The following is a 25,795-nucleotide window of genomic DNA, read 5'->3' on the forward strand; positions in this document are numbered from 1 at the left end:
TAAAGCTATCCTTCATATAAGATAGAGATAGGTAGAAAGCTATCCTTCATGTAAGATAGAGATAGGTATAAGGCTATCCTTCATATAAGATATAGATAGGTATAAGGCTATCCTTCATATAAGATAGAGATAGGTATAAGGCTATCCTTCATATAAGATAGAGATAAGCATAAGGCTATTCTTCATATAAGATATAGATAGGTATAAGGCTATCCTTCATATAAGATAGAGATAGGTATAAGGCTATCCTTCATATAAGATAGAGATAGGTATAAGGCTATCTTTCATATAAGATAGAGATAAACATAAGGCTATCCTTCATATAAGATAGAGATAGTAGGTATAAGGCTATCCTTCATATAAGATAGAGATAGGTATAAGGCTATCCTTCATATAAGATAGAGATAAACATAAGGCTATCCTTCATATAAGATAGAGATAGTAGGTATAAGGCTATCCTTCATATAAGATATAGATAGGTATAAGGCTATCCTTCATATAAGATAGAGATAGGTATAAGGCTATCCTTCATATAAGATAGAGATAGGTATAAGGCTATACTTCATATAAGATAGAGATAAACATAAGGCTATCCTTCATATAAGATAGAGATAGTAGGTATAAGGCTATCCTTCAAATAAGATAGAGATAGGTATAAGGCTACCCTTCATATAAGATAGAGATAAGCACAAGGCTATCCTTCATATAAGATAGAGATAGGTATAAGGCTATCCTTCATATAAGATAGAGATAAGCATAAGGCTATCCTTGATATAAGATAGAGATATGCATAAGGCTATCCTTCATATACGATAGGGTCAGGGACTTGATAGTAATGAGAATATTGGGCAGATTAGATGGGCTAATGGTTTTGATCTGCTGACACATTCTTTGTTTCTAACATAGCTGATAGTAATTACTTGCAAAAGAGATAGCTTGGAGATATACAACATATGTAACAGGGCCATCATCATGCTTTATTTATTGTAATGTCATCTCATGTAGGAAAGAGAGACCTTACGGGCCCCCTCAGGCTTCAGGACCCTGGTGTAACTGCACTTTCTGCCCCCCATTTAGTACTGAAGATATATAATCAGGTCTTCGTAGCATTAGGCATGATATGTGGAGGTGGGTGCGTGTGAATTTCATAGGGAGGAAAGATAAAATTCCCACTGCATTGCCAGTCATTTCAGGCATTACCCTTTAAGTGATCATTATATTAGATAATGTTTCATAGCTCACCGTGAAATTCAGCTCTCTACCAGCATGCAAACGTGACATCACTCTGCAGCAAAAGGCATCTGACACACTACAAATGTAAATCAAATGTAAAATCTACGTACGGAAAACCCCACATTGTAATAAAAGCATATATCCTTATTTTACTATGCATCCAATGTACCAGATGTAAACAAACTGTACTGACTTGTTCTGCTTTAACCTTCTTTATAAATACATTTTACTTGAAGTTGTGTCTATTACATTTACCTACAACATCTGGCTGGACATTAGATACTTATAGATGGAAAAACAAAACAAAGAAACAGAAAAAAAGATTATATAATTATATATTACTTTAAACAGCTGTTCAAATATATTGAAATGTATGATATGTGGTATATATCTGTAATTCCTGCCATCATGCGTACATCTGTCAGTAACTCAAAAGGGTTAAGAAACCTTTTAGTCTCAATAAACCTCAGAGATTACATTAACAAAGTGCAGATCATGCTTGTACAGCATCTCTCCCTGCATCTGCAGCGTGTCCTTGAAGGAGTGCACCATACTGCAGCCCAGCAATTCTCTAGCTTAGAAGTAGCTGGAAATGATCCAGTGGTACTTTGCATTTCAATCTCTCCCCCCCCCCTCCATTGGTTTTTAGCTACCGCTCCTCCTCTCTAGCCCCCTGTCCCACCTAACTCCAGCATGATTAATATTTTAGAGCAGAATCCTCGTGGTCATTGGTCAGACTGCAGTGCAGCAATTTGATAAGAAGCTGGAGAAAGATCCGAACACTATCACACTGCCACCACTGTACCGAGGACCAGCACATCTCAAGTAGGACTCAGGTCAAGCTAAGGAGTCCTTTTAACTTTGCTATATTTATAAAAAGGCAGCATGGATGTGTTCAAGAAAGGCTTCTCCATGGCAAAGGAAGGTGTGGTGGCTGCTGCAGAGAAAACCAAGCAGGGTGTGACGGAGGCTGCAGAAAAGACCAAGGAGGGGGTCATGTATGTAGGTGAGTGTATGCAAGATGAAAAAAACAATGCTAAAATGTTGTGAGTAAATGTATATTCCCACACCTTCTCAACCCTGCCCTATTGGTTATTAAAGGACCGGTGCATTTCAGCTTTTCAGTTATTCAAATGAATATTGAGTTGTGGCACAGAAGCGTTCATTATAGAAATGAGTGGAATATTACCCAAGTTTTTCTTATCTTTTAATTCATGAAATGTAATAAAGTTACTACAACCGGATACATGTTCTGCATCAGAAACCCATCTCTGTGCTTCATGCGCTATTATTGATTGTAGGGGATGAGAGGGAGGAGGAGAGATACAGCAGCACTTAGTTTGTCATTTGGCACAAGGTCTCATAGCATGACACTGCATTATTTGCGATTTGCCATTAGACTGCATGATTTATAAATATATATATATATATATATATATATATATATATACAGAGAGAGAGAGAGAGAGAGAGAGAGAGCAAAGTGGTTAATTTAACCTGATATATGTCTTGTGGGACTATCCTAATGCAACAGGGATTAAGATAGGGCCAATAATTGAGTAATGAAACTTAAAACTTCTGAAGTCAGGTAACCTAACATGCTAGGAATAAAGATAAGGCTTGATACATCTATATCATGTATGAAATTTGCTTGACAAAGTCTCTGAGACAGAGATGAAATGCGGCACCAACATGGATGAATAAATCACATGGCTTTATGAATTTTTGGGCTGCAATTTCTTTCTATGTACGTTCCTTGGACCCTGGATGAAAATCTTGACTGCTGGCACAACTATACTACATATAAATGAGATAGCATATTGTAGTATTTAGTAGTTGGGCATTGGATAAAACAGTGTGACACTGTCTTGGTGTGGATAGCTTAGATAAAGGGTAAAGGCATCAACTATTCTTGGCTCCAGTTACGACCCTTGATAAGAAATGTGTGTTTGATGAAAAAATTAACCAATCAAAAAACATACTGAACAGATTCCGACCCTACCATCCACCCTGTGCCAACTTAAATGAATGCAGAGTTTCATAGAATGTTAGTAGGTCTCATCTAGGTGCTGAGGGTCAGCTCAGAGCAAATCATTTATTCGGGATGTCTCATAGCTCGTATAGGTTGAACAAAGAGGGTCTATTGTTTAGTCTTGTGTGAACTGTCCAAAGTGCTGATCTCTGGATACAAAATGGGGGGGGGGGGGGGTCATATTGTATGTACAAGTGTACAAAAGTTTTCACCACAAGTATGGAATGTCAGTGTTTCAGTCTGTGATGCTCTGGTCTGTTTTATGACCTTTTTGATGATTATTAGAACTGAAAGGGGACTATATACTGACACTGATATGTAAATATCTATATAGCAACATTCATAAATTGGTTCTAGTACACAATGTGAGCTAAAGTTGTCCTATATGAAACAACTAACATGCATTGTGCCAAATGACAAACTCAATTTTTCCACAACTGAATATACATTTCTAAGGTTGGCAATGGTCCTATATAAGCAATAGGGGAAAAGTACATGTAAAGCATATCACTAGTTGCGCATGGATTTGGCATAAAAATGATATATGCAGCTAAACTTAAGAAAGCTACTGTCCAATGATATTCTAAACTGTGTTGACGTCAGATAATGTGCAAAATCTTCCCTGTTACAGATTTAGGACAAACTGGTTTGCACTGTTATTGGGTGTGGCAGAAAAAGCAATGTCTGGGAGGGTTGAGCTGGGTGTGGCAGATATACTGCAGAGAAATTGTTCTTCGATATGTGTTTTTTTTATGCATAATTGTCTATTGACAATGCAAAATATGCATCAAAACAGGTATGCATAGCAAATCATATTTATCAAATATTCCTATATGTCTGTCTATATATTTATTTATCTATCCCATATTCATCCATTTCATATCTATCAATATCCTTAATATTACTCTCTTCTATACTATCTATTTTACTACTATCTCTCACTATACTCCAGGTCCATTTTTAAGGAGAAAAACTTTTAATCAAATGTAAAAAACACTTTCTCATAAACATATTGGACTTTACCTTCATACAGTGCTCAGTGGAATATTGTAGTGATAATTCAGAGATCATGATACATATATTGGTATCAACATTGTCATCACAGAGCCTTTTGTGGCGTACTATGGTAATACTAGAATAGCTGACTCATTGGGCCTTTAGCCCTACACTTTTACTCTAGCATATGTGATTTAACAATCAAGGCAAGATATGCTATTTATCCATATTGAATCCGGTAAGATTTCTATACATTTCTGAATAAAATGTATTGTTATATTCAATGTTCTAAACTAGGGGGTTGCAACCTTAGCAAAGTTGAGATCTGCTGTTAAAATATCAGTGGTGCCGATCCAATGGGGGATGTTGTAAAATTAAACACATTTTCTACAGGTTTGAAGAAATAAACTGTTCTGTGAGGGCATTCTAGTAGCTTTAGTTAAAAAAAAAATCAGTGCCACAGTACCTGAGATGAGAAAGCCAAGGAATAGGAATATCTGGGAAGCCACTGAATGCAGTGTGTCATAATGGGGGGATTTTCAATGCTTTACACCAGTATATTGCCTTATATTTACAGAAAAAAGCCTTTTTTTGTTTGCTACATTTTTATGCTAGTTCCCTAACGTCAAGCATTGATAAATACCCCACAATGCTCCAATCAGATTTATCAATACCTGTGCTTAGGAAGAGTGGTGCAGTTGCTCATAGCAACCGATCAGATTTCTTCTTTTAAAAAGAGCTCTAAAAAGCAAGAGGATCAATCTGATTGGTTGCTATGGGCAACTGCACCACTTTGTCTCTGCACAGGTTTTGCTAAATATTCCCCAAGGGGCTGTATGTGACTTTCCCTCCATCTCCTAGTAGAAACTCCAGATAGTAGGCCAGAGCAGCCACCTTGAGCTCTCCCTCCTGGCCTCCAGCCCACCAAAGCAGCCGCCTTCCTTTTCTTCCATTCCTTATCATCCTCTCCAATCCCATCAAAAGCCTCCTACATGCCCTCTAAGGAAGGGATGTTGTCTGTAACCCATATGTTACCTTCAGTGTGCTGCTGCCTTCTGCCATCTTTTCTGGACTACACTCACCAAGGCCTGGGAGGGCGTGTGACTTGCTGATGCTAGAGCAGAGGAGCCCACACCTTTCTGGAAACTATCAATATGTGGCACTGTTTAATAATTGCTGCGGACCAAGGCTTTTTCTGCAGTACTTCGAAGATTACCACGCAGTTCTGTAGCTAATACCATTCACTTTAATGGGGCCAGTGAGTAGCTGGGATGCTGCTGTGCAATATAAAGAAGGAGGTGGAGCACTAACTACACCAGCACTGTGTCTGTGTCCTATTTAATCCCAGGATCAGTGGGGTCCCAGAGATTAAATACTTCTTTGAAGGGATAGTCCAGCCAAAACATTTATTTTAGAATCTATTCAGATACAGAGTTTAAGTAAAAAAAAAAAAAAATAAAAAAAAAAACACTCTCTCACCTTCCTCACTCCCAGAGCACAGCTGTTATAAGGGCTTCCAGATTTGGAGACAGGACATCACATCCCCGTTTATACAATTAGTGGCCACAGTGTCCCACCTTAGTAACTGATTGGCTTTATGGGCATATGGCATCATGTCACCGAATCCTGAGGTGCTGGACACATGGGGGCCAGAGTTCTGTTATACCCGGAAATAGCCTGGGAGCGAGGAAGGTAAGACTGTTTTCCCTTTTTTCTCACCATATCCCTGACCCAATTTTAAATAGAACATTTAGCCTGGACAATCTTTCGATGGAAATTCTTGCTAGAAAAAAAACACTTGAGCGCAGTCCACAGTTCCTGGAAAAACCATTGTACTGAGGGAAAGGCCTACTAGATAAAGCAGTATATTCAATCTCTGCATGTGCATATTGTCAGAACAAATTAATCATGTCCACAATAAAAAAAAACCTGATCTAAAATGTTATGTACAATTCAGTTGATTTACTTGCTCTATAGAAATCAGAATCAATCTACTTGAAACCGGATGACATATTGCTGCAAGACAGAACAAGCAAGTGCCGTGTCTTCACCATTCACCGGCATAAGCTGAAGAGATCTGGGTGCGGCTACCATGCCCTGTTCAAGCTAATTACACCCACACCTACAGGAAATCTCATTACTCTGGGAATGTAAAGTAGCACAGGGCTGGACCAGGAGAAATGAGGACATGTATGTAGAACCATATTTACAACTCATGCTTCCCTCGGCACTGAGCCTGAATACGCCCCAGTAAAGCCCCATTTACACTCCACAATTATTGTCATGATTCTCTTGTTTCTGAGCAATGGGAATGATAATTTGTTCGTGTTGTAGTAGAACACCAACTGTAACATTATTGTTTATCACTGATCTATTGCTGGAAAAATAATGATCAACGGCACGACTGCTCAGACCCCCACTGATCACAAGAATAATGGGCCAGAGGCCAATATTAATTAACTGATATACCAGCATTTGTGCTGCTGCTCCATTCAACCCTATGCAACTGTCTTAGACTGCCAAGCAATGTACTCCACTATGTTCTCCAGTCTCATAGAGTTAAATGGAGCAGGAGCACACATGCCCTACTGCCCAACAAATGAGACACTTCTTATCAATCCTATGGAAAGGTTATAAGTGTTTGTAGAAAACCTCTTAAAGTATGGACCATGGACGGGACATGAATAAAATATGATGAATGGTCCTTGCAGATGTTTTATAGGATGTTGTTAAATTGCTAAAAATGCAGTTGACACCACCAGACCTAATGGTTTGTTCAGTGGAAGGACCAGGACTGGATTAAGGTTATTTGTGGTCCCTGGGTAATAATTCCGGGCAGGGCAATAATTTTAGTTTTTATTAAAGACAACAGTAGTAGCCATGCTTTGTGCCATCAACTGCCATTTGCTGTTACTGTTAGTACAGCCCTGATACACAGCATTTACCACACATTACATATACCACATAAACCAGTGGTTTTGCTGCATTTTTTAAAGGTGGCTCTTTATAGCATACATCTTAAAGTTGTGGCAAAACTAAGCAAACTAATCAATATACCTAAAATTGCTTCAGGGCTGTTGTTCTGGTCCTCATTGAGATATTCTAATCCTCCCTTTGTAGTGGAGACACTTGTACGATGGCCAAGACTGACCTGTAGAAGGTAATAAATGGAAAGGGTGCCATCACCGACGCCTCAAAATCTGCAGTAGGTATTTATGTGGCAGGGACTGGTACTTTCTTCTGCACAGGTCTCCAGCAGGATGAAATTAAGGTACTGGTCTTGCTTCATGGTAGGCTGTGCAACGAGATCTGAAGGGAGGGTGTTCAAACTCTTTGGCGACAGGAGAACGCAGTCTATTGAGCATGTTCCCTATGTGCCTTACACCCTGTGAAATTTTCCTCCCTGTGCCCTTTTTTTTTTTTTTTTTTTTTTACTTACGGCAAGTGCTGCCCCTAGAAAGGTGCCTCCCTAGGCACTGGCCTTCTAGTGCCTAGTGGTAAATATAGCCCTGCATGTATGGTATGCTACCTGTGACATGATAATAATATAATACAGTATACTGCCATTATTACAACCGTGATGTTTATAGACAAGCAAGGACATAGAGATATTAGCTATAATTCATCAATGAACCTGAAGTAAAGTCCTTAATCTGATAATCTTGTATACAATAGTCCATCATTTATATAACACTTCTTGACACAAATTTCCAAGGTTATCTGGAATCTCACAGACAAGATGAAACATGAACAAATAAAAATAGATAAATAGATAATTGAAGATACTGCTTGAATTTTATGACAATAATTATTAACATTGATAAGACTATAATAAAGGCACCCAATGTTACCATCCAGAAGAAGAATCAACACTCCTAATGTGTGAAAATAAATTTGGTTTCTTTATTTGCTCCGTGTCATAGATTTAATGGAATCATTTTTAGTTGGTGGTGTTTCCCAAAATTGCCAACTTTTTTTTTAATTTTTTTGAGGGTGGGGGGTGGGGGATGCTCATTCCTTAGCCTGTTCTATAGATTAAGATCCCAGATACTTGGCAGAGGCTGCATGGAGGCACATAAAGAAACTTTGGATCTAAAGAATGAAGCAGTAGGCATGCTGCGCGCCATCATATGGTAATTCTATAGTGCACTATTGTTTTCCATACAAATAATGCTATGGATGATAAAAGGGTATTTTGGGTAATGAGAAATTCTTACAGGGGAATACTTATAGTGTGCCTTAAAGATAAAAAAAGAAGGACATTTTCTGCAGTGAGAGCAAGAAGTGGAGAACCAGATTGACAACTGCAGGGGATGGAGGCAAGTAAGTATGATTTCTTCCTTATGTTTAAGGCACGCTCAGTTTACTAAAAGACATTTTTTACCCTAGAAATACCTTTTTAGGTAAGACCTAAAGAAATGTTGGGCACGTTTTTTAGTTATATTTCAGTGGAAGGTTGCATAATGTAATCACATGATTGGGCTCCTACACTGATCTACATTGACTACAAGTTCTCACAATGACTGTGATGTTGCCTGCACGCCTGTAGCGGGTGGGGAGCCACTTCACCATGTACCTGAGAACCAAATTAGAAGCACTAGAATTCTTTATAAAAGGGAAATATTTTATTTTCTTTGATTAAAAATAGTTACACAGATAACATTTGGTACGGCAATAGCCTGGCACATTTTGCTCACTACAGGGTTAGTTATATGCTCCCTAGGCTGTAGTGAACTAATCATGTCAGGCTATTGTTATATTACTGGATGTAATTTTTGTAACTGTTTTTACTTGGAGAAATAACATATTTGCCTTTTATTGCTTTCTCTTTCTGCTTCACTGATCTGCATCATATCAATAGCCAACAGGTCCCTGTTGCCATCAAAATCCCCAGTAACAGACTATAAGAATAGAAAATATGAAAACTATGGAGTCTGTTGATTTAGTAGATTTAGATTTAAATATAAGAAAAATGGAAGGAAGATGTATCGGTGAATATCAAATCTTTTCCTTTTTTTTATCAGGAACTAATGTCACATGTCTTTATACATTCGTGTTTTTACTGTCAACTAAATACAATGGGGGAGATTTATCAAAACCTGTGTAAAGGAAAAGTTGCCCAGTTGCCCATAGCAACCAATCAGATTGCTTCTTTCATTTTGTAGAGGCCTTGTTAAAAATGAAAGAAGCAAGCTGATTGGTTGCTATGGGCAACTGGGCAACTTTACCTCTGGACAGGTTTTGATAAATCTCCCCCAATATGAATAAGATGGAAACCATAATTCCAAGTCTGTGTGATACTTTATCCCAATTTTCTTTCATAGGCTCCAAAACTAAGGAGGGTGTGGTGCACAGTGTGAATACAGGTAGGTCAAGTAACACACAAAAATTATCTGGTTTCATATTTCTTACCAGGTGCATCAAACAGGATTCTTCTACTGTATATCAGTGTTTTCAGTGTGGTCAAAATAATGTCCGCATATAAACTAAAAATGGGAGATCCTGGTCCCTTGCTGTTCCCAGCTGTAACACTAGGAGGTGTTTATATGGAGACGCAGCTGAGCACTTTATTTAATGTTAACTGCACATGCTTGACTTTCCCCCTATTCAAGCTTCTCCTATACGTTTCTCCAGAATGGTTTCAGACCGGAATACCTCTTTAAAGAAGCCTTGTATCACTAAGATTATAGAGCTAATTGATATTCAAAGCAAATGGCTGAATATACATATATACATTTCCTCTGAATAAGTATCAGTGATCCAAATAAATATATACAATTTGTATTGTAAGATAAGGATGTACGTTGAGTAGAGACACTCCTTTTAAACACTCTATAGGTCTTATACTTGACTAACTTTTTTTCAAGAGCACAGCCCTGGTCCTCCCTTCATATCATAGATGCACACGGGAGGGCTCATACAGTTGCTAGGTATTAGAATAAGACTAATCTGAGCCCTATGTACAGGTTATCTGAGAAGGCGTCCAATCATGATTACATTTGTTATAAATAGACATTTTGGACTTGATTAAATTAAAATATGTCATTGAATTCATTACAGTGAAGCAAATGTCAAGTCCCTATTTTGATATCCCTATTTATAGGTCATGTCTTTTGTGGCTTCAAGGGAAATCACCAATAGTCAAAACACTATTTTTAAGGAAAGGTTCTGCTGAGATAGAGGAAGCTATTGTGCAAATATTTACTTTTGTCATTTCTTTTGTTGCCATTTTTAGTTGCTGAAAAAACCAAAGAACAGGCCAATGTGGTGGGAGGAGCAGTGGTCGGCGGTGTAAACCAAGTGGCAACAAAGACTGTAGAAGGAGCAGAAAATGTTGTATCTTCAGCCGGCCTTGTAAAAAAGGTGATTTGTTCTGTTGACTGAACTAGACTCATATAAGTGCAAGATAAATCACGGGATCTATATAAAAATGCTAAATAATGGATCGCCATACAAATATATGCAGGGGTATATATATATATATATATATATATATATATATTTATATATATGTTGAATTAAACTGAATTAAACTGATGATACCTACAATTAAACAATCACTAAAATGGAAAAAGGAGAAAAAACTGAAAGGGGAAAGGGAAAAACTAAAATGCAACTAAATTCTGCCTGGGCACACATACCTTAGTGAGAATAATTTTAAAGTGGCATTGGGAGAGAACAGTGTGTGTTCTGCCACTAGAGGGCAGTCTTGCAGTACTAGTTGAGAAATGCAAATACCAAATTGCATTGTTACTGTATATATAACTCCAGCTGTCCAGACTATAACCATACTAAGTTAAATGGCTTTAGAATATGTAATACTGAATGACTTATGCATGCATTTCTGGTTGAAATGGGGAACATATATTAAAATTCACAGTTGAAAAGAAGGACTGTATAAAAATAAAGATAATGCAACATTAAAAATACTAACCCACCGGACATCTGCATTAAAATAAAAGAATAGAGGTTAAAAAAAAGGTACATAGAGGAGCAAATGTAGTTACAAAGTAAAACTAATGGGATACAGGGCTGGGATATATTGTAGCAAGCACCATAATGAAGGATGTCCTAGTCTGGATGAGCAAAATAAACCAAATGTTATTCCTACATTGTAGGACCATGCTGAACATGTTTATAGGTTAGAGTAACTAGATTCTATAGTGAAAGAAGACCTGTGGCCAACCCCCAAAAATTGCAATTTTCAGGGTTTATCATTTTTTAATCAAATTTTTTAAATGAAGTGAATATCAGGTGATGGAGTATAAATGTTGTACATTGAGGGGCTTGTATGCCTAATACACACTCCCTGACTGTATAATGCCACCCATTACCTGATATTCACTTCTTTCAAGAATCAGACAATCTATTAACCCTCATATCTCAGGAATGGATGGACATATCAATAAACTGTAAATGATGTGTGGTCAGTGTTCCCTAAGATATTTAATGATAATAAATCACATTTTTGAGGGGGTTGGCCACAGGTCATCATTAATCACCCTTTCGCTGCTATCCTGGACACTTTGTCCCCAGACAACCCCCTTTATCTCTTGTTTGGCTAGTATGAAATAGTTTCCTTCCTTCTATAGTTACTATGCATATTTTTCCCACGGTCCATTATCAGAAAAAAACTCTCCATACACCACGGGGTCTCTGCAATTAGAAACAATTACACCCCAGACATTTAGCGGATTTGCACCCACTAGATTGGAGCATCTAAAATGTTTTGGGATAGAATGAGGCATGCAGTGTGGATTTAAATGGAGTGGGACATGCAAATGAAGAAATAATATGTTCTTTATGCTGAATCAGATTATGACTTGGCCTAAAAAAAACTGTACTAAAAAATACATCTCAAATTGCTTTAAAAACTGCATTCCTTTGAAAGTTAGAGGAATCTGTTCTGTCCTTTTGAAACAAAACTACAGATATTCATGTTTATTAACTGTGATGCTGCCATCTGAGCTCCGGCAATGCATTGCTTACTTATACTAGGAACCACAGCCACAATACCAGAGATGCAACCTGATGTTCCTGGATTTCAATGTAAAATCTGTAATTTATAGTACTGGTCTCTTTACTTTAGTTAGTTGAAAGCAACATTTCTCATGGTTTTGGATTCCATTCAAATATCATTTATTTCCAGCATTTACAGATCCCTGAATAACCACAGGTTCATATTCTCCCCATAGAAGCCAAAAAGTCTACGAATATAATGTAGATGCTAAATTCTGTAAATAAAATTAATAATAATAATAATGATAATAATAATCTGAAATATAGACTCTATTAAAATATGGATTGGCATTCTCCCAATTGGGACCAATAGCATATAAAATACAGGTTTTTGATATGAAGTAAACTGACCTATATAATGTAATTTATTCTCACTAGAGAACTCAATGGACTGAATTCTGTATTTTAAACTACTGACTTCATTGGACAAAATACAGATCAATACGATGTATTTCATTGCCTGATCATTTGCCATTAATGGTATCTGAGGCTTAGACCATAGCATTGTTAGCAATAGAAACTTTCAATGCTTCACCTCATATGCTCAAAAGTGTGTCCAAAATTGTATTAATATTATCTGCTTCCATTGTACATTCATACACCAGTCTTTGTCCCAAAGTTAATTGCACACAGTATACTGGTAGAAAAAGCCTTGTGAAATATCATGTGTATACACCAGCCCCCAAATACACAGAGGAACTAGAAAGAAAAGTGTATGCTCTTTGACATACAAGTCACTCCAAGTTATTTTAGTATTTTAAGGTGGAATAAAATGCAGTTTGCCTTGCTCACACGCGATCATAATATATGTAGTGATGAAATCCTATGGGATAACTCCCTGTTCCATCCCAAATTCTTGTTTATGGGAACTTCTAGTTTCATTAAAACCAGTCTGTGCTGGAAAAACAGGTATGGGAGGGAAGCTATGCCCAGTCATGTGGAGGTGCAGCATTATGATGACATGGGTGTATAGAATGAAAGATCTATAGGATGAATAAGTAATATATAAACAGAACCTGTAATCATCGGAATGCCTGACATACAGTATTAATGGGGCTATGAGAATTATGATTTTGCTCATCACATTCTAGTAATATTAAGAATGTCTTCTCTGTATCATCTTTTAATCCACACAGTACAATGAGTACAATGCCTAAGGTTAAGCACAGTCATATGTTATAAGCAAGTACCTTCCATTTTCTGTAACCTTCTATCTACCTTCTATCAATTATATATCAGCCAAATATAGTTATAATACAGTTGCACTGTCCTGTATTCTTCAGAATCTTTCCATAGACAAGATGCTACTCCAAACAACAATTAATACATATCATTTTGGAATTAATAATCATTGCAATGGGATCATATGTCCGCTAAGGCTATAACAAGTGTCTATGGAGCCCAAAGGCAAGATGTCACATGTGGCTCCACTTTCCTAAGGCATAAAAGGTTACTTTGGTCTCTACACTGTCCTGTGTCTTTCTCACTTTAATCTTGTGATCTTTATTTCATTTCCAACTTTTTTCTTTCATAATTCCCAGCTTTGCTAACTGCAACTCACCTTTTGAAGAGGAGTTCTATAAGTAGCTGGGCTCTATAGTAGTTGTTATGTCAGCTCTAATGGCAGTTTTTTTTCTCACAATGCAACCAGGGTATCCAAGGGGGTCCCAAAGCATATATAATCTGATGCCATAGATCAGGACATCCCTACAGGCTAAAGTTAATAATTCCAATAATATGGCTGCATTTAATAACTTGTAAATATGTTATCCCACCATCAAAATTTATCCCCTATTCACTCAGCGGTTGGACCCCATTGGAGTGCAGGACACGTGCGGCTTTTGCTCTATTCATTCTCTCCCATTGGTCTGATCCACACTGATCAGCTATCTTTCCCTTATTCTATGGATAAGGGATAACTTTTACTCGTGGCATATTTCCTTTAAATCAATGCTCTAAAATTTTCTGTAGAATGTCTAAAACCTTGGTGTTAGACTTCACCTGTTACCTTTTAGATTCAATATTGTTATAGTTATGTTGACTGAATGAAAGTTTTGCTTATGTGGTGGAATATTATTAATATTATTTATTTTTATAGTGCTCTTAGTTCCAGGGCACTGTACATACAGTATTGTAAAACTGATATAGAGAGAGAGAGCTTACAATAAATCTGTGGTTCCTGTATCAATAACACTGACAATACTGGGTCCGATCAATCAATTCCAGATGCTTAACCACAAAGAAGCCATAAAAATGATTAAAAATACTCGGCTCTATTTCAGACATCATTGCTGGCTCAGTTCTATAGCTAAAACAGCCCCATCCTAATTGATTCAGAGACACAGAAGGGGCCTTGTCTAGCTAATGAATTGCCAGCCCCTCATCACATCACCAACAGGAAAGGGAAGAAGCACTCTATGTCGGAATATTTTAGTTCATACAGCAAAATAAGCATTTTTTGGTATCCTTGTTTAAGATATCCTTGTTAACCTCGCCTTATCTCTAGATTAATTCATATTGGTCATAGTTTTTAACATATAATGGTTATATGTAATTGAAGTTAACTATTTTTCATTTATAGGAGGATTTTGCACGTCCAGAAGAAGCTGGTCCTGCAGAAGAGCCAGCTGTGGAGGCAACAGAATCCACTGAGCAGGTAGGAGTCAACAAAAGCCCAAAATATTCCTCTGTTACTCTTGAACATAACAGAGCCATTGAACATACTTATAACTGGTAGCAGCATTTTATGGCACACTACAATATGAGCTCATAGCTGACTTTAGTTCTGTAAGGTTCTTTTAGACAGGCAGACCTGTGCCTAATATGAGCGCCATTCTAATAGACTGCCACTTGATTAAAGAGCCTTAAGGGCAGGGTCACACGGGGTACAACTGCAGGGTATTTCATGTTGCAGATGTGCCCATGGCAGTCTTAGAGGGACTGCAGAGCGAGCTCCCTTCTGCAGCTGGGTAGCTCTGTGTGTCCACTCATAGCGGCTGATTTCTACAGCAGAAAATCCCCCACTACAAGCGGACACACAGAGCTACCTGACCGCAGATGGGAGCTCGCTCTGCAGTCCCTATGTGACTGCCGTCGGCCTGTGTGTCCCTACCCTTACACATGCAGGGAGGGATGCACAAACAATCGAGCATGTCTAATTTCATAATTGTTGGATGCACATCTCCTGTTTATTTGGTGCAATGTGCAGCTGATAATATCAATTTTTAGGCCTGCTTAAATTATACTATAAGCTCCTGAATGAGTGTTTTCTCTATCATCCGTTTATTGCTGTCTCTTTTACACGATTCACCTATCGAGAAGAAATTTGTGATAGTTACTTAGCTCATAAGGTTTAAAAAAGTCCATCAAGTTCCACCTACAGTATCTCACATATGTGAACACATCCCCCTAAACCTCTGCAAACACTCCATTTTATCTTTCCATGTGACAAAACCAAAGAAACAGCACTCTGCCACCATGCAAAGCAGGTAGTGCACAGTCTGCACAATAGTGCCCAACCTTGGTGTCCAAACTGCGGCAATAAAAGTGAGCACACCTCACAAGTGGAAGCATCCAAACTGGGCCTAACTAGCCATTTTTCCTCCACGATGTCGTGTGACTCATTAGTGTTACAAGGTTTCAGGTGTGAATAGGAAGAAGATGTCTTAAATTTAGTGTTAAATGAATGAGCATTCAGCCAATCGGTTCATGAAAAAGGCCTTTAAAGCTGTGTGCCTTGGACCTTACCTCACCGCAGTCGACTGGCACTCGGGAGGTAGTAAATCTGCTGGACCAAAGTAGTCTGGAACACGAGAGGTCATAGATCCACTGGACCTGTGTGGCAGATGATGCGGGCCATGCCAGGGAGCAGAGTCTAAGGTGCTGCTGGTTTTCACCAGAGCCCGTCGCAAAGCAGGATGGTCTTGTTGCAGCAGGCTGCACCCAGGTCGCCACCCCTGGCACGACTCGACGACACAGGCGGCTGAGGTGATGAGAGATACTGAAGGGAAGAGACAGAACGTAGTCTGGATAGCAGGAGGTCAGGGCAGGCGGCACAGGAGCATAAACAGAAACGTAGCAGAAGGTCAGTAGGCAGGCGGCAAGGTACACGGTCAGAATACTAGGTCTGGTACATAGCAAATAAACACAGTATAACGCTTTCACTAAGACACTGGGGCAAACAAAGATCCGTCAGAGGAATGTGGGAGGTGCAGAAACTTATAAGTGTGTGTCAGGTGCAAACCATAATTACGGATGCACTGGCCTTTTAAATCTAAGAGCTCCGGCGCATGCAAGCCCTAGGAGGCAGGGGAGCACGCGTGCTGGAGCTGAGAGGAAGAGGCAGAGGACTGAGAGGAGTGACGGGCCAGCTGTGGAAGGAAGATGAACAATGCGCTCACGGCCAGAGGGTATGGCCGGAGCACTAGTTGTCACAGTATCCCCCCCTTTGGTCTCCCCCTCCTTTTTTGGCTGAGAAAACGTTGGAGGAGACCACGGTCCAAGATGTTTTTCTCAGGCTCCCAGGATCTCTCCTCAGGACCAAATCCTCTCCAGCCGACCAAGAACAATTTTTTTCCTTGAACAGTCTTAGTGGCCAAGATCTCTTTAACCTGGAACACATGTGAGAAACCAGAAATGGGAGTAGGAGCAGTGTTCTTTTGAGAAAAACGGTTAACTACCAGCGGTTTGAGGAGTGAGACATGAAAGGAATTTGGAATTAGGAGAGAAGAAGGCAAATGGAGCTTGTATGAGACGGGATTAATTCTTTGCAGAACCTCAAATGGACCTAGGAAACGTGGACCCAACTTGTAACTGGGAATCCTGAAACTGATGTACTTGGAGGATAACCAAACTTTGTCACCGGGAGAGAAAGAAGGAGGAGATCTTCTTTTTTTTTATCGGCCTGGGTTTTCATGCGAGATGAGGATTGAGACAAGAAATGCTGAGTCTGTTGCCGTGCAAGAAAAGTCACAGACCAGATCAACAACAGCTGGCACACCAATGGAAATAGAAACTGGAGGAGGAGGACGGAGATGATGTCCATAGACAACAATGAACGGAGAAGTCCTCGTGGATTCAGAATCCTTATGGTTATGGGAGAATTCGGCCCAAGGAAGAAGATCAACCCAATCGTCCTGATGAGCTGAGACAAAATGATGTAAATATGTTTCCAGAATTTGATTAACACTCTCCACCTGGCCATTGGACTGAGGGTGATTGGCAGAGGAGAAGTCTAGGCTGATGTCAAGACAGGAACAGACAGCACGCCAGAACTTGGATACAAACTGAACTCCGCGGTCCGAGACGATATGTTCAGGCACACCATGTAGACAGAAACTATGTTCCAAGAAATGCTTCGCCAGCTGAGGAGCAGATGGGAGACCAGGAAGTGGGATGAAGTGAGCCATTTTGGAAAACCGATCAACTACGACCCAGATGACCGTGTTATTATGAGATGGTGGTAGATCGGTAATAAAATCCATAGCGATGTGAACAGTGCACAGGTGACACAGGAACAGGCAAATTTGGAGACATCGCGTTCCAGATGCGGCCACCAATAGTGTTGCGAGATTAAAAGTAAGGTCTTACGTACTCCAGGATGACCTGCCAATAAAGAAGAATGACCCCATTTCAGGACTTTGCATCTCAATCTGGCAGGTACAAAGGATTTTCCAAGTGGCACTTGCATAAGATCATCAGGGGTAGCAGAAAACAGATGGTCAGGAGGAATGATATGCCTGGGCGTGGAGTCCAAACCCACAACGTCAGAAGATCTGGAAAGGGTATCAGCTCTGATATTCTTGTTAGCTGGATGGAAGTGAATGAAAAAATGTAATCTGGAAAAGAACAATGACCACCTTGCCTGGTGGGGATTCAATCGCTGAGCAGACTGTAGGTATAGGAGGTTCATGTGGTCTCAGTAGATATTGTCTGGATGAGAAGACCCTTCCAACAAATGTCGCCACTCCTCTAAGGCAAATTTTATAGCAAGAAGTTCTCGATCTCCAATGGAGTAGTTCCTCTTAGCAGGCGAGAAGGTTTTTGAAAAGAAACCACAGGTTACAGTCTTACCCTTGGAATTTTTTCTGGGTAAGAATGGCACCAGCTCCTACGGACAAAGCAAATCAACCTCCAAGGCAAAAGGTCTCTCCGGATCAGGTCTTGAAAGCACGGGAGCAGAAGCAAACGCAGACTTTACCAGCTCCTACGGACAAAGAAAATCAACCTCCAAAGAAAAAGGTCTCTCCGGATCAGGTCTTGAAAGCACGGGAGCAGAAGCAAACACAGACTTTAAGTGAGAGAAAGCCTCTTCAGTCTCAGGAGGCCATGACTTAGGGTTAGAGTTCTTTCTGGTGAGAGCTACAATAGGAGCAACCAAAGAAGAGAAATGTGGGATGAACTGACGATAATAGTTGGCATATCTCAGAAAGCGTTATATAGTCCGTAGGCCAGTAGGGCCAATCCAGAACCTCGGACAGTTTTTCAGGATCCATCTGTAGGCCTTGATGAGAGACTATGTAACCGAAAAATGGGAGACTAGATTTCTCAAATAGGCATTTCTCTAGTTTGGCGTAGAGATGATTCCTCCAGAGGAGCTGAAGAACCAAACGAAGATATCATTGACAAATTCTTGAAAAACAATTGGAGCGTTACAGAGACCGAAAGGCATCACAAGATACTCAAAATGTCCATCTCGGGTATTAATGGCCGTTTTCCATTCGTCTCCCTCTCGGATTTGAATCAGATTATAAGCTCCACATAAATCCAATTTAGCAAAGACCTTGGCTCCCCGGAGACGATCAAAAAGCTCTGAGATCAGAGGAAGTGGATAGGAATTTTTGACTGTGATTTTGTTGAGGCCCCTATAATCAATACATGGACAGAGAGATCCATCCTTCTTGTCTACAAAGAAGAACCCTGCTCCAGCAGGGGAGGATGACTTTCAGATAAATCCTTTTTAGAGGTTCTCCTGGATATATCTTTCCATGGCTTGAGTCTCAGGAAGTGACACAGGTTAGATTCTACCACGTAGAGGCATAGTCCCAGGCTGTAAATCAATGGGGCAGGGAGAAGGACAATGTGGAGGTAAAGTTTCGGCCTGCTCTTCACAGAAAAAATCAGAATAATCTTGATAAGGGGAAGGCAGACTGACTAGGGATAGGAGGAAAGGAAGAAATGACTCTTGGCTGGACTGGCACAAGACAAAGATTTTGACAGCTCTGTCCTCAGCGAGGGATCCCAGCAGGGGAGGATGACTTTCAGATAAATCCTTTTTGGAGGTTCTCCTGGATATATCTTTCCATGGCTTGAGTCTCAGGAAGTGACACAGGTTAGATTCTACCGCGTAGAGGCATAGTCCCAGGCTGTAAATCAATGGGGCAGGGAGAAGGACAATGTGGAGGTAAAGTCTAGGCCTGCTCTTCACAGAAAAAATCAGAATAATCTTGATAAGGGGAAGGCAGACTGACTAGGGATAGGAGGAAAGGAAGAAATGACTCTTGGCTGGACTGGCACAATACAAAGATTTTGACAGCTCTGTCCCCAGCAAGGGATCTCTCCTCATTTCCAGTCAAGTTGCGGAGAATAATGTTGGAGCCAAGGAAGACCAAGAAGTAGCTGAGAAGTACAGTGAGGTAGTACATAGAATTACATTTTTTCCCTATGCAAGACTCCCACTTGCATGACGAGAGGCGCTGTGCGGAAAAGTACTTTACAGTCCAGATTTTGTCCATTGACTGAAGAAATTAACAAAGGCTTGCCTAGACGAGTTACAGGAAGACAATATTCATGTACCAGAGAGGCATCAATGAAGTTGCCAGCATAACCGGAGCCCAAGAATGCAGAAGCAATGAATGAAGTCTTGGCAGAAGCGTGGATTTGAACAGGTATATTCAAGCGAGGAGAGGTAGTATCCCACGTGCCCTAGGTGCGAGCATTTCCCAGATGCTGAGGACGTATAAAAAACAGTCTTTGAGAAAGTGCTCCGGACAGGCACAGTATAGGCACAAATTCTTGTTGTCGGGATCTTTCCAGCTGCATTAAGCAAGTATGATCCACTTGCATAGCCTCTTCGACAAGAGGCAAAAAAGACTGCAGAGGTGGACATTGGAACACAGGTGCCAAGCGAGGAAAACGCTGTGTTCAGGCAGGTTCTCTTTGTGTACGAAGTTCTTCCTGCCTCTCAGCAAAATTCACATCAATTCATGTGGCTAAATGAATTAGTTCACACAGTTTAGTCGGAGGATCACATGCAGCAAAAGCGTCCTATATTCTGCTGGACAGTCCTTTTTTAAATATAGCACACAAGGCTTCGTTGTTCCATGCCAATTCTGAAGCGAGGGTGCAAAACTACACAGCAAAGTCTCCTACAGGGGAAGTCCCTTGACTTAGGTTCAGAAGAGCCGTCTCGGTAGAGGAGGCCCGAGCGGGTTCTTCAAAAACGCTGTGGAATTCAGCTAGGAAGGCCATGAGGTTAGAGGAAATCAGGTCACTGCGATCCCAGAGAGGGGTAGTGCAGGCCAGGGCCTTTCCAGACAAGAGGCTGATATCAAACACCACCAAAGCTCATTCTGTCGGGAACTGATCTGCCATGAGCTCCAGGTGCATGGATCATTAAGTCACAAAGCCTCTACACAACTTAGGATCACCATCATACTTCGTGGGCAGGGGAAGATGAAGCTTTTATCCGGAAGGGGCTGCAGAAACAGGTGGAGAGGCTGGGACAGGTTGCAGTTGCTGCTGCTGCATAGTCAGTAGTTGCTGCACCGAGTGCGGACAGTTGACTTAGTTGCTGCGCCTGACGGTCTAACTGCTGCGACTGATGGACCACAACTGACAGAAGATCCAAAACCTCTGGCAGAGGTACCTCAGCGGGATCCATGTATGGATCTTACTGTTAGACTCACCGCAGTCAACTGGCAATCAGGAGGAAGTTGATCAGCTGGACCCCAGTAGTCTGGAACACGAGAGGTCGTAGATACGCTGGACCTGTGTGGCAGATGATGCGGGCCGTGCCAGGGAGCGTAGTCTAAGGTGCTGCTGGTTTTCACTAGAGTCCGACGCAAAGCGGGACTGTCTTGCTGCGGGAGGCAGCACACAGGTCGCTACCTTCTGGGAGGTGCAGAAACTTATAAGTGTGTGTCCGGTGCAAACCATAATTACAGCGCACTGGCCCTTTAAATCCAAGAGCTCTGGCATGTGCGCCTTAGGAGGCAGGGGCACGTGCTGGAGCAGAGAGGAAGAAGCAGAGGACATAGGTGAGTGACGGGCTGGGGTTCGCATGCTGGCGCGTCCCGCAATGCGAATCCCAGCCCCGCCAGCTGGGGAAGGAAGAGAATCAATGCTCTCATGGCCAGAGGGTACGGCCGGAGCACTAGTTGTCACAATAGGACTCTGATCGATACAAAATTATGGCCACTGCTAAACTACAAACAAAAATTGGGGTGCTATAAATCATGTCCCAAGAAACATGTTTTGATACACAAAGAAGCAGCATGAAAACATACTGAGAAAACTGTATACAAATAAAGTATATATCTTAAATAAACACTACATACTTCTCCTGTAAATCATCAATAACCAGGAATATTCAAGCACTTACAGGACATCTGAGCAAGTGTTAGTTGTATGAGTTAGCTTAAACTGTGTGGATAACAATTTATTAAGTGATCTAACAAATTGTAGGTTTGTGACAATGTATCAATGTATCAATGTAACAGAAACTATAGGATGCAGTTCATAAAACTGTCCACTTGGAGTGCTCAGTTGCAAGGTATTTTCTTTAACACATTAAAGCTCAGGACATGCATCATATAGTTGCAAAATAGAATGTACATCTGAATGTTGGGTGGTGACTTGTATTAGACAAATGTGATTTAGAATGTAATATTTAGTTTTACTGCATTAACATGACAGGCTTTTATATGACAGCACATTATTCACAATAAGTAATCTACTAGTTAAAAAATCTTAAAGTTGGAGATAATAATATCAATTATTTACTACTAAATGTTTGTTACCTGATAACACAAACAGAATGTTGGGAGAGGACAATGTATATTCAATATAGTGGTATTGAGGAACAAATAATAAGCAGGTTGTCGGATAGCTGCAGACACTGTTGGATAGCTTTTAGTGTTAAAAGCAAACTTCTGGAGCTTATGGTGGTTATCAAATTTATGGGATTGCCATTTTATTTCTCAGCAAAGTGTTGTAATGCCTTCCTTTTCTGTGATAAGCCTCCTCCACTGCAGAACAGAGCACCTCTCTCCTCCACTGTCCAATCTCAAAAGCAGAGATATTTCACTTCAAATCGCCTGCGCAGGTGGAGCTCCATTCTGCAGAGGTGGAGGCTCACCACAGCGGAGAAGGGCATTACTATGAGGATGCTGGCTGGATGTCACAGTGCACTAGGGGCTTAAGAATGCCCCATGTATACCAAGTTCCTTCATTTGGATATCTAGAAAAATAGGAATATTAGTTATTATAGAATATTAGGAGTTACATTCTGTTACTATACTCACTACACACAAATGAAATATAGTTATAGCCAGACCAAACCAGTTTTTTATTTTTATTTTACATATTCTTTTGCCCCCATATAGCTATAAAATAAAACTGCAGTACCCCAAAGAACCAAATAACAAACAGAACCCTTTCATACACAATGGTTGTTACGCCGAGTGCTCCGGGTCCCTGCTCCTCCCCGGAGCGCTCGCGGCGTTTCTCTCTCTGCAGCGCCCCGGTCAGACACGCTAACTGGGAGCGCTGCACTGACACTGCCGGCGGGGATGCGATTCGCATAGCGGGACGCGCCCGCTCGCGAATCGCATCCCAAGTCACTCACCTGTCCCAGCCCCCGGCTGTCATGTCCTGGCGCGCGCGGCTCCGCTCCTTAGGGCGCGCGCGCCAGCTCTCTAACATTTAAAGGGCCAGTGCACCAATGATTGGTGCCTGGCCCAATCAGCCTAATTAGCTTCCACCTGCTCCCTGGCTATATTACCTCACTTCCTCTGCACTTCCTTGCCAGATCTTGTTGCTTTGTGCCAGTGAAAGCGTTTAGTGTTGTCCAAAGCCTGTGTTCCAGACCTTCTGCTATTCCATTTGACTACGAACCTTGCCGCCTGCCCCGACCTTCTGCTACGTCTGACCTTGCCTCTGCCTAGTCCTTCTGTCCCATGCCTTCTCAGCAGTCAGCGAGGTTGAGCCGTTGCCGGTGGATACGACCTGGTTGCTATCGCCGCAGCAAGACCATCCCGCTTTGCGGCGGGCTCTGGTGAATACCAGTAGCATCTTAAAACCGGTCCACCGACATGGTCCACGCCAATCCCTCGCTGACACAGAGGATCCACATCCAGCTAGCCGAATCGTGACAATGGTTTTCCAAACTGGACAAATCCTTTTAAAGTTTTTTTAGAATTCAATACTAAATTATATTAAATGATTTGTAGAGACTGAAAGTGATTTTAAACTTTATAATACATGTTCTTTCTTTTTTTTTTTTTCAGGCTGGTGATGCAGAGAATTAGTCATGTCTTCTAATGTGTTGCCCAAATCCTTACAGATCTATCGCTAAGACAAGAGCAGGAAAGCATTATTCCACAGCTGAAGATACTTAACCATCATCCGTCGCACTGTTTATTATGAAGATTTAAGAATTCACTGTCTTCTGATATATGTTCACTCCAATTAGTATCATAGCAGTTGTGAGACAATGTTGGCAAACTTTTGGAATGATCTGGATTTCCTGATTAAAACCTAAAATGTCAACTAAGTCATATATATAGTGTTAACTGACAACATTTAACAGTGCCATATTTTTATTGAACAAATAGCTCAAACATTTAAAGGGGTTATCCAGGCAGCGTGGTTACTATGTGTTTGATCAGGGAATGGGTAGCAAAAAAAAATAAAAAATACACACACCTACCATCCGCACTTCCATGCTGCCTCTGGCATTATCCAGCTTTGATTCCTACTGCTGTGCGGCATTTCCAAGTTTGGGCACATGACATCAGTGGCCTGCTCAGCCAATCAGTAGAGCAGGAGGGACATCAGAGGAAGGGGAGCATTTCTACCACGCGGTCTATCGCAGTTTTCAGTCTGAGCCCAAAGTTAAATACGGTTGGAAAATTATCGTCACTAGCTGACTCCATTCGGCTCAATAAATTGAAAAGTATATGGCATGGGTATGGCGGCAGATTTTACAATTCTTCCACTGGATATGGTCACCAAAGGCTCAAAACATGGTGTGAATGAACTTCTTATTGTTTTTTCTTTTCTTTTTGTTTCTTTCTTAACTACAAAACCCCTGAGCAAATACATAAAACTTTATTGCCCTGATAACCCCTTTAAGTTCATTGCTGCTATGACAGTTATAAAAACAATTTATCAACCAGAAGAACCTCATTATTGAACTTTATGAACACCATCACCATCTTTTCATATGGAAAATTCATGACAACAAATGCTATGAATTTTTTGAGATGTCTGCAGATTGTTATCTAGCTAGTCATCACTTGAGGATTCTTGAGCACTATCATATTAGATCTTTGTAGGACACCAATTCTTGGTGAACAGTGGTGACTCATTTTTCCATTTGGTCATACAATTTAGCTGTCCTCCAGAATGAAGTAAACTGTCTCTCTTGTGCCACCGTCCCTAAATCTGTGTCCTACCCATTAAACATAAGTCAGAATATCAGGTAAATGAGAGTTGTCCATCTGTTTGCACTGAATCAGTATTCTTGCTGTTTTTAGCATCGTTTATTGCCTTTTATATAGCTTTAGGAAGACAACAATTTTCCTTGCTAGCTAATCGGGATATTTCAGCCAAATAAGAAATTACATTTCTTTTGAACAGCCAACTCCAATTTATTGTCCTAATTACCTTATTACAACTCCTGACAAAAAATAGCTACAGCATAAAAAAAAGCTGGGTTCACATACTCTAGGTGTGATTTTATAAAGTTTGCCAGTAGTTATGAAGGTATTAATACATTCTAATTAATTACATGGATTATTTGTCATTTACAAATAAGGCAATGTAATTGTAAAATAATTTTCTAGATTATATATTACATGTAGATTGAAACATGTACAGAAAACCCTTCATGAAAAAATGTAAAAAATGCATTCACTATAGTAGAGGTGCATTAAATCCCTTTACACATCACTTTATATACTTTTAGTTTTATAATTTCCATAGAGCAGAACCAAACTTTGGATTTACATAATGGCACTGATTTAAAGGGTACTACTCATCAAAAATGTTTTTGATATATTATAGATTAATGTATGCAGAATAACTTTACAATTCCATGTTATTAAAAAATATGCTTCTTTCTATTTAATTTTCCACTTTGAAGAAATGACCACTAGGGGTCTCCCTACCAGTCCTGGCAGCAAACATTTCAGACTCATGCTGGAGTCCTAAACACTACAAGCTGCCAGTCTGCTTTGTTCACAAAGGAGAACACTCAGAGCTGCCAGCCTGCATTGTTCACAGCCTGTTTGG

General features: G+C 40.3%; 2 protein-coding genes across 2 annotated transcripts in view; one reads left to right on the top strand and one right to left on the bottom strand.

The window, feature by feature from the left end:
* MMRN2 (multimerin 2) overlaps positions 1–9,778 on the bottom strand; it is a 119,945-nt gene extending 110,167 nt beyond the window's left edge. The window contains exon 1 of the mRNA XM_056530811.1: positions 9,674–9,778. The gene's annotated coding sequence lies outside the window, so the exon portion shown is untranslated. The remainder of the gene's footprint in view (positions 1–9,673) is intronic.
* Positions 1,944–24,982, top strand: SNCG (synuclein gamma). Its single transcript, XM_056530812.1, has 5 exons — positions 1,944–2,239; positions 9,586–9,627; positions 10,497–10,624; positions 14,862–14,936; positions 23,788–24,982. Exons 1-5 carry the CDS (start codon positions 2,119–2,121, stop codon positions 23,806–23,808), a joined length of 387 nt encoding a protein of 128 aa, XP_056386787.1. The 5' UTR covers positions 1,944–2,118; the 3' UTR covers positions 23,809–24,982.
* Positions 24,983–25,795: the final 813 nt, after the last annotated feature.

The sequence above is a fragment of the Hyla sarda genome, chromosome 7 (genome assembly GCF_029499605.1).
Source record: "Hyla sarda isolate aHylSar1 chromosome 7, aHylSar1.hap1, whole genome shotgun sequence".
NCBI lineage: Eukaryota > Metazoa > Chordata > Amphibia > Anura > Hylidae > Hyla > Hyla sarda.

Bases quoted from the DNA above. Each gene is read 5' to 3' on its own strand.
- SNCG (XM_056530812.1), top strand. From the start codon at position 2,119: ATGGATGTGTTCAAGAAAGGCTTCTCCATGGCAAAGGAAGGTGTGGTG. The intron at 2,240-9,585 runs GTGAGTGTATGC...TTTCTTTCATAG, and splicing joins GGAGGGGGTCATGTATGTAG to GCTCCAAAACTAAGGAGGGT. The intron at 10,625-14,861 runs GTGATTTGTTCT...TTTCATTTATAG, and splicing joins CAGCCGGCCTTGTAAAAAAG to GAGGATTTTGCACGTCCAGA.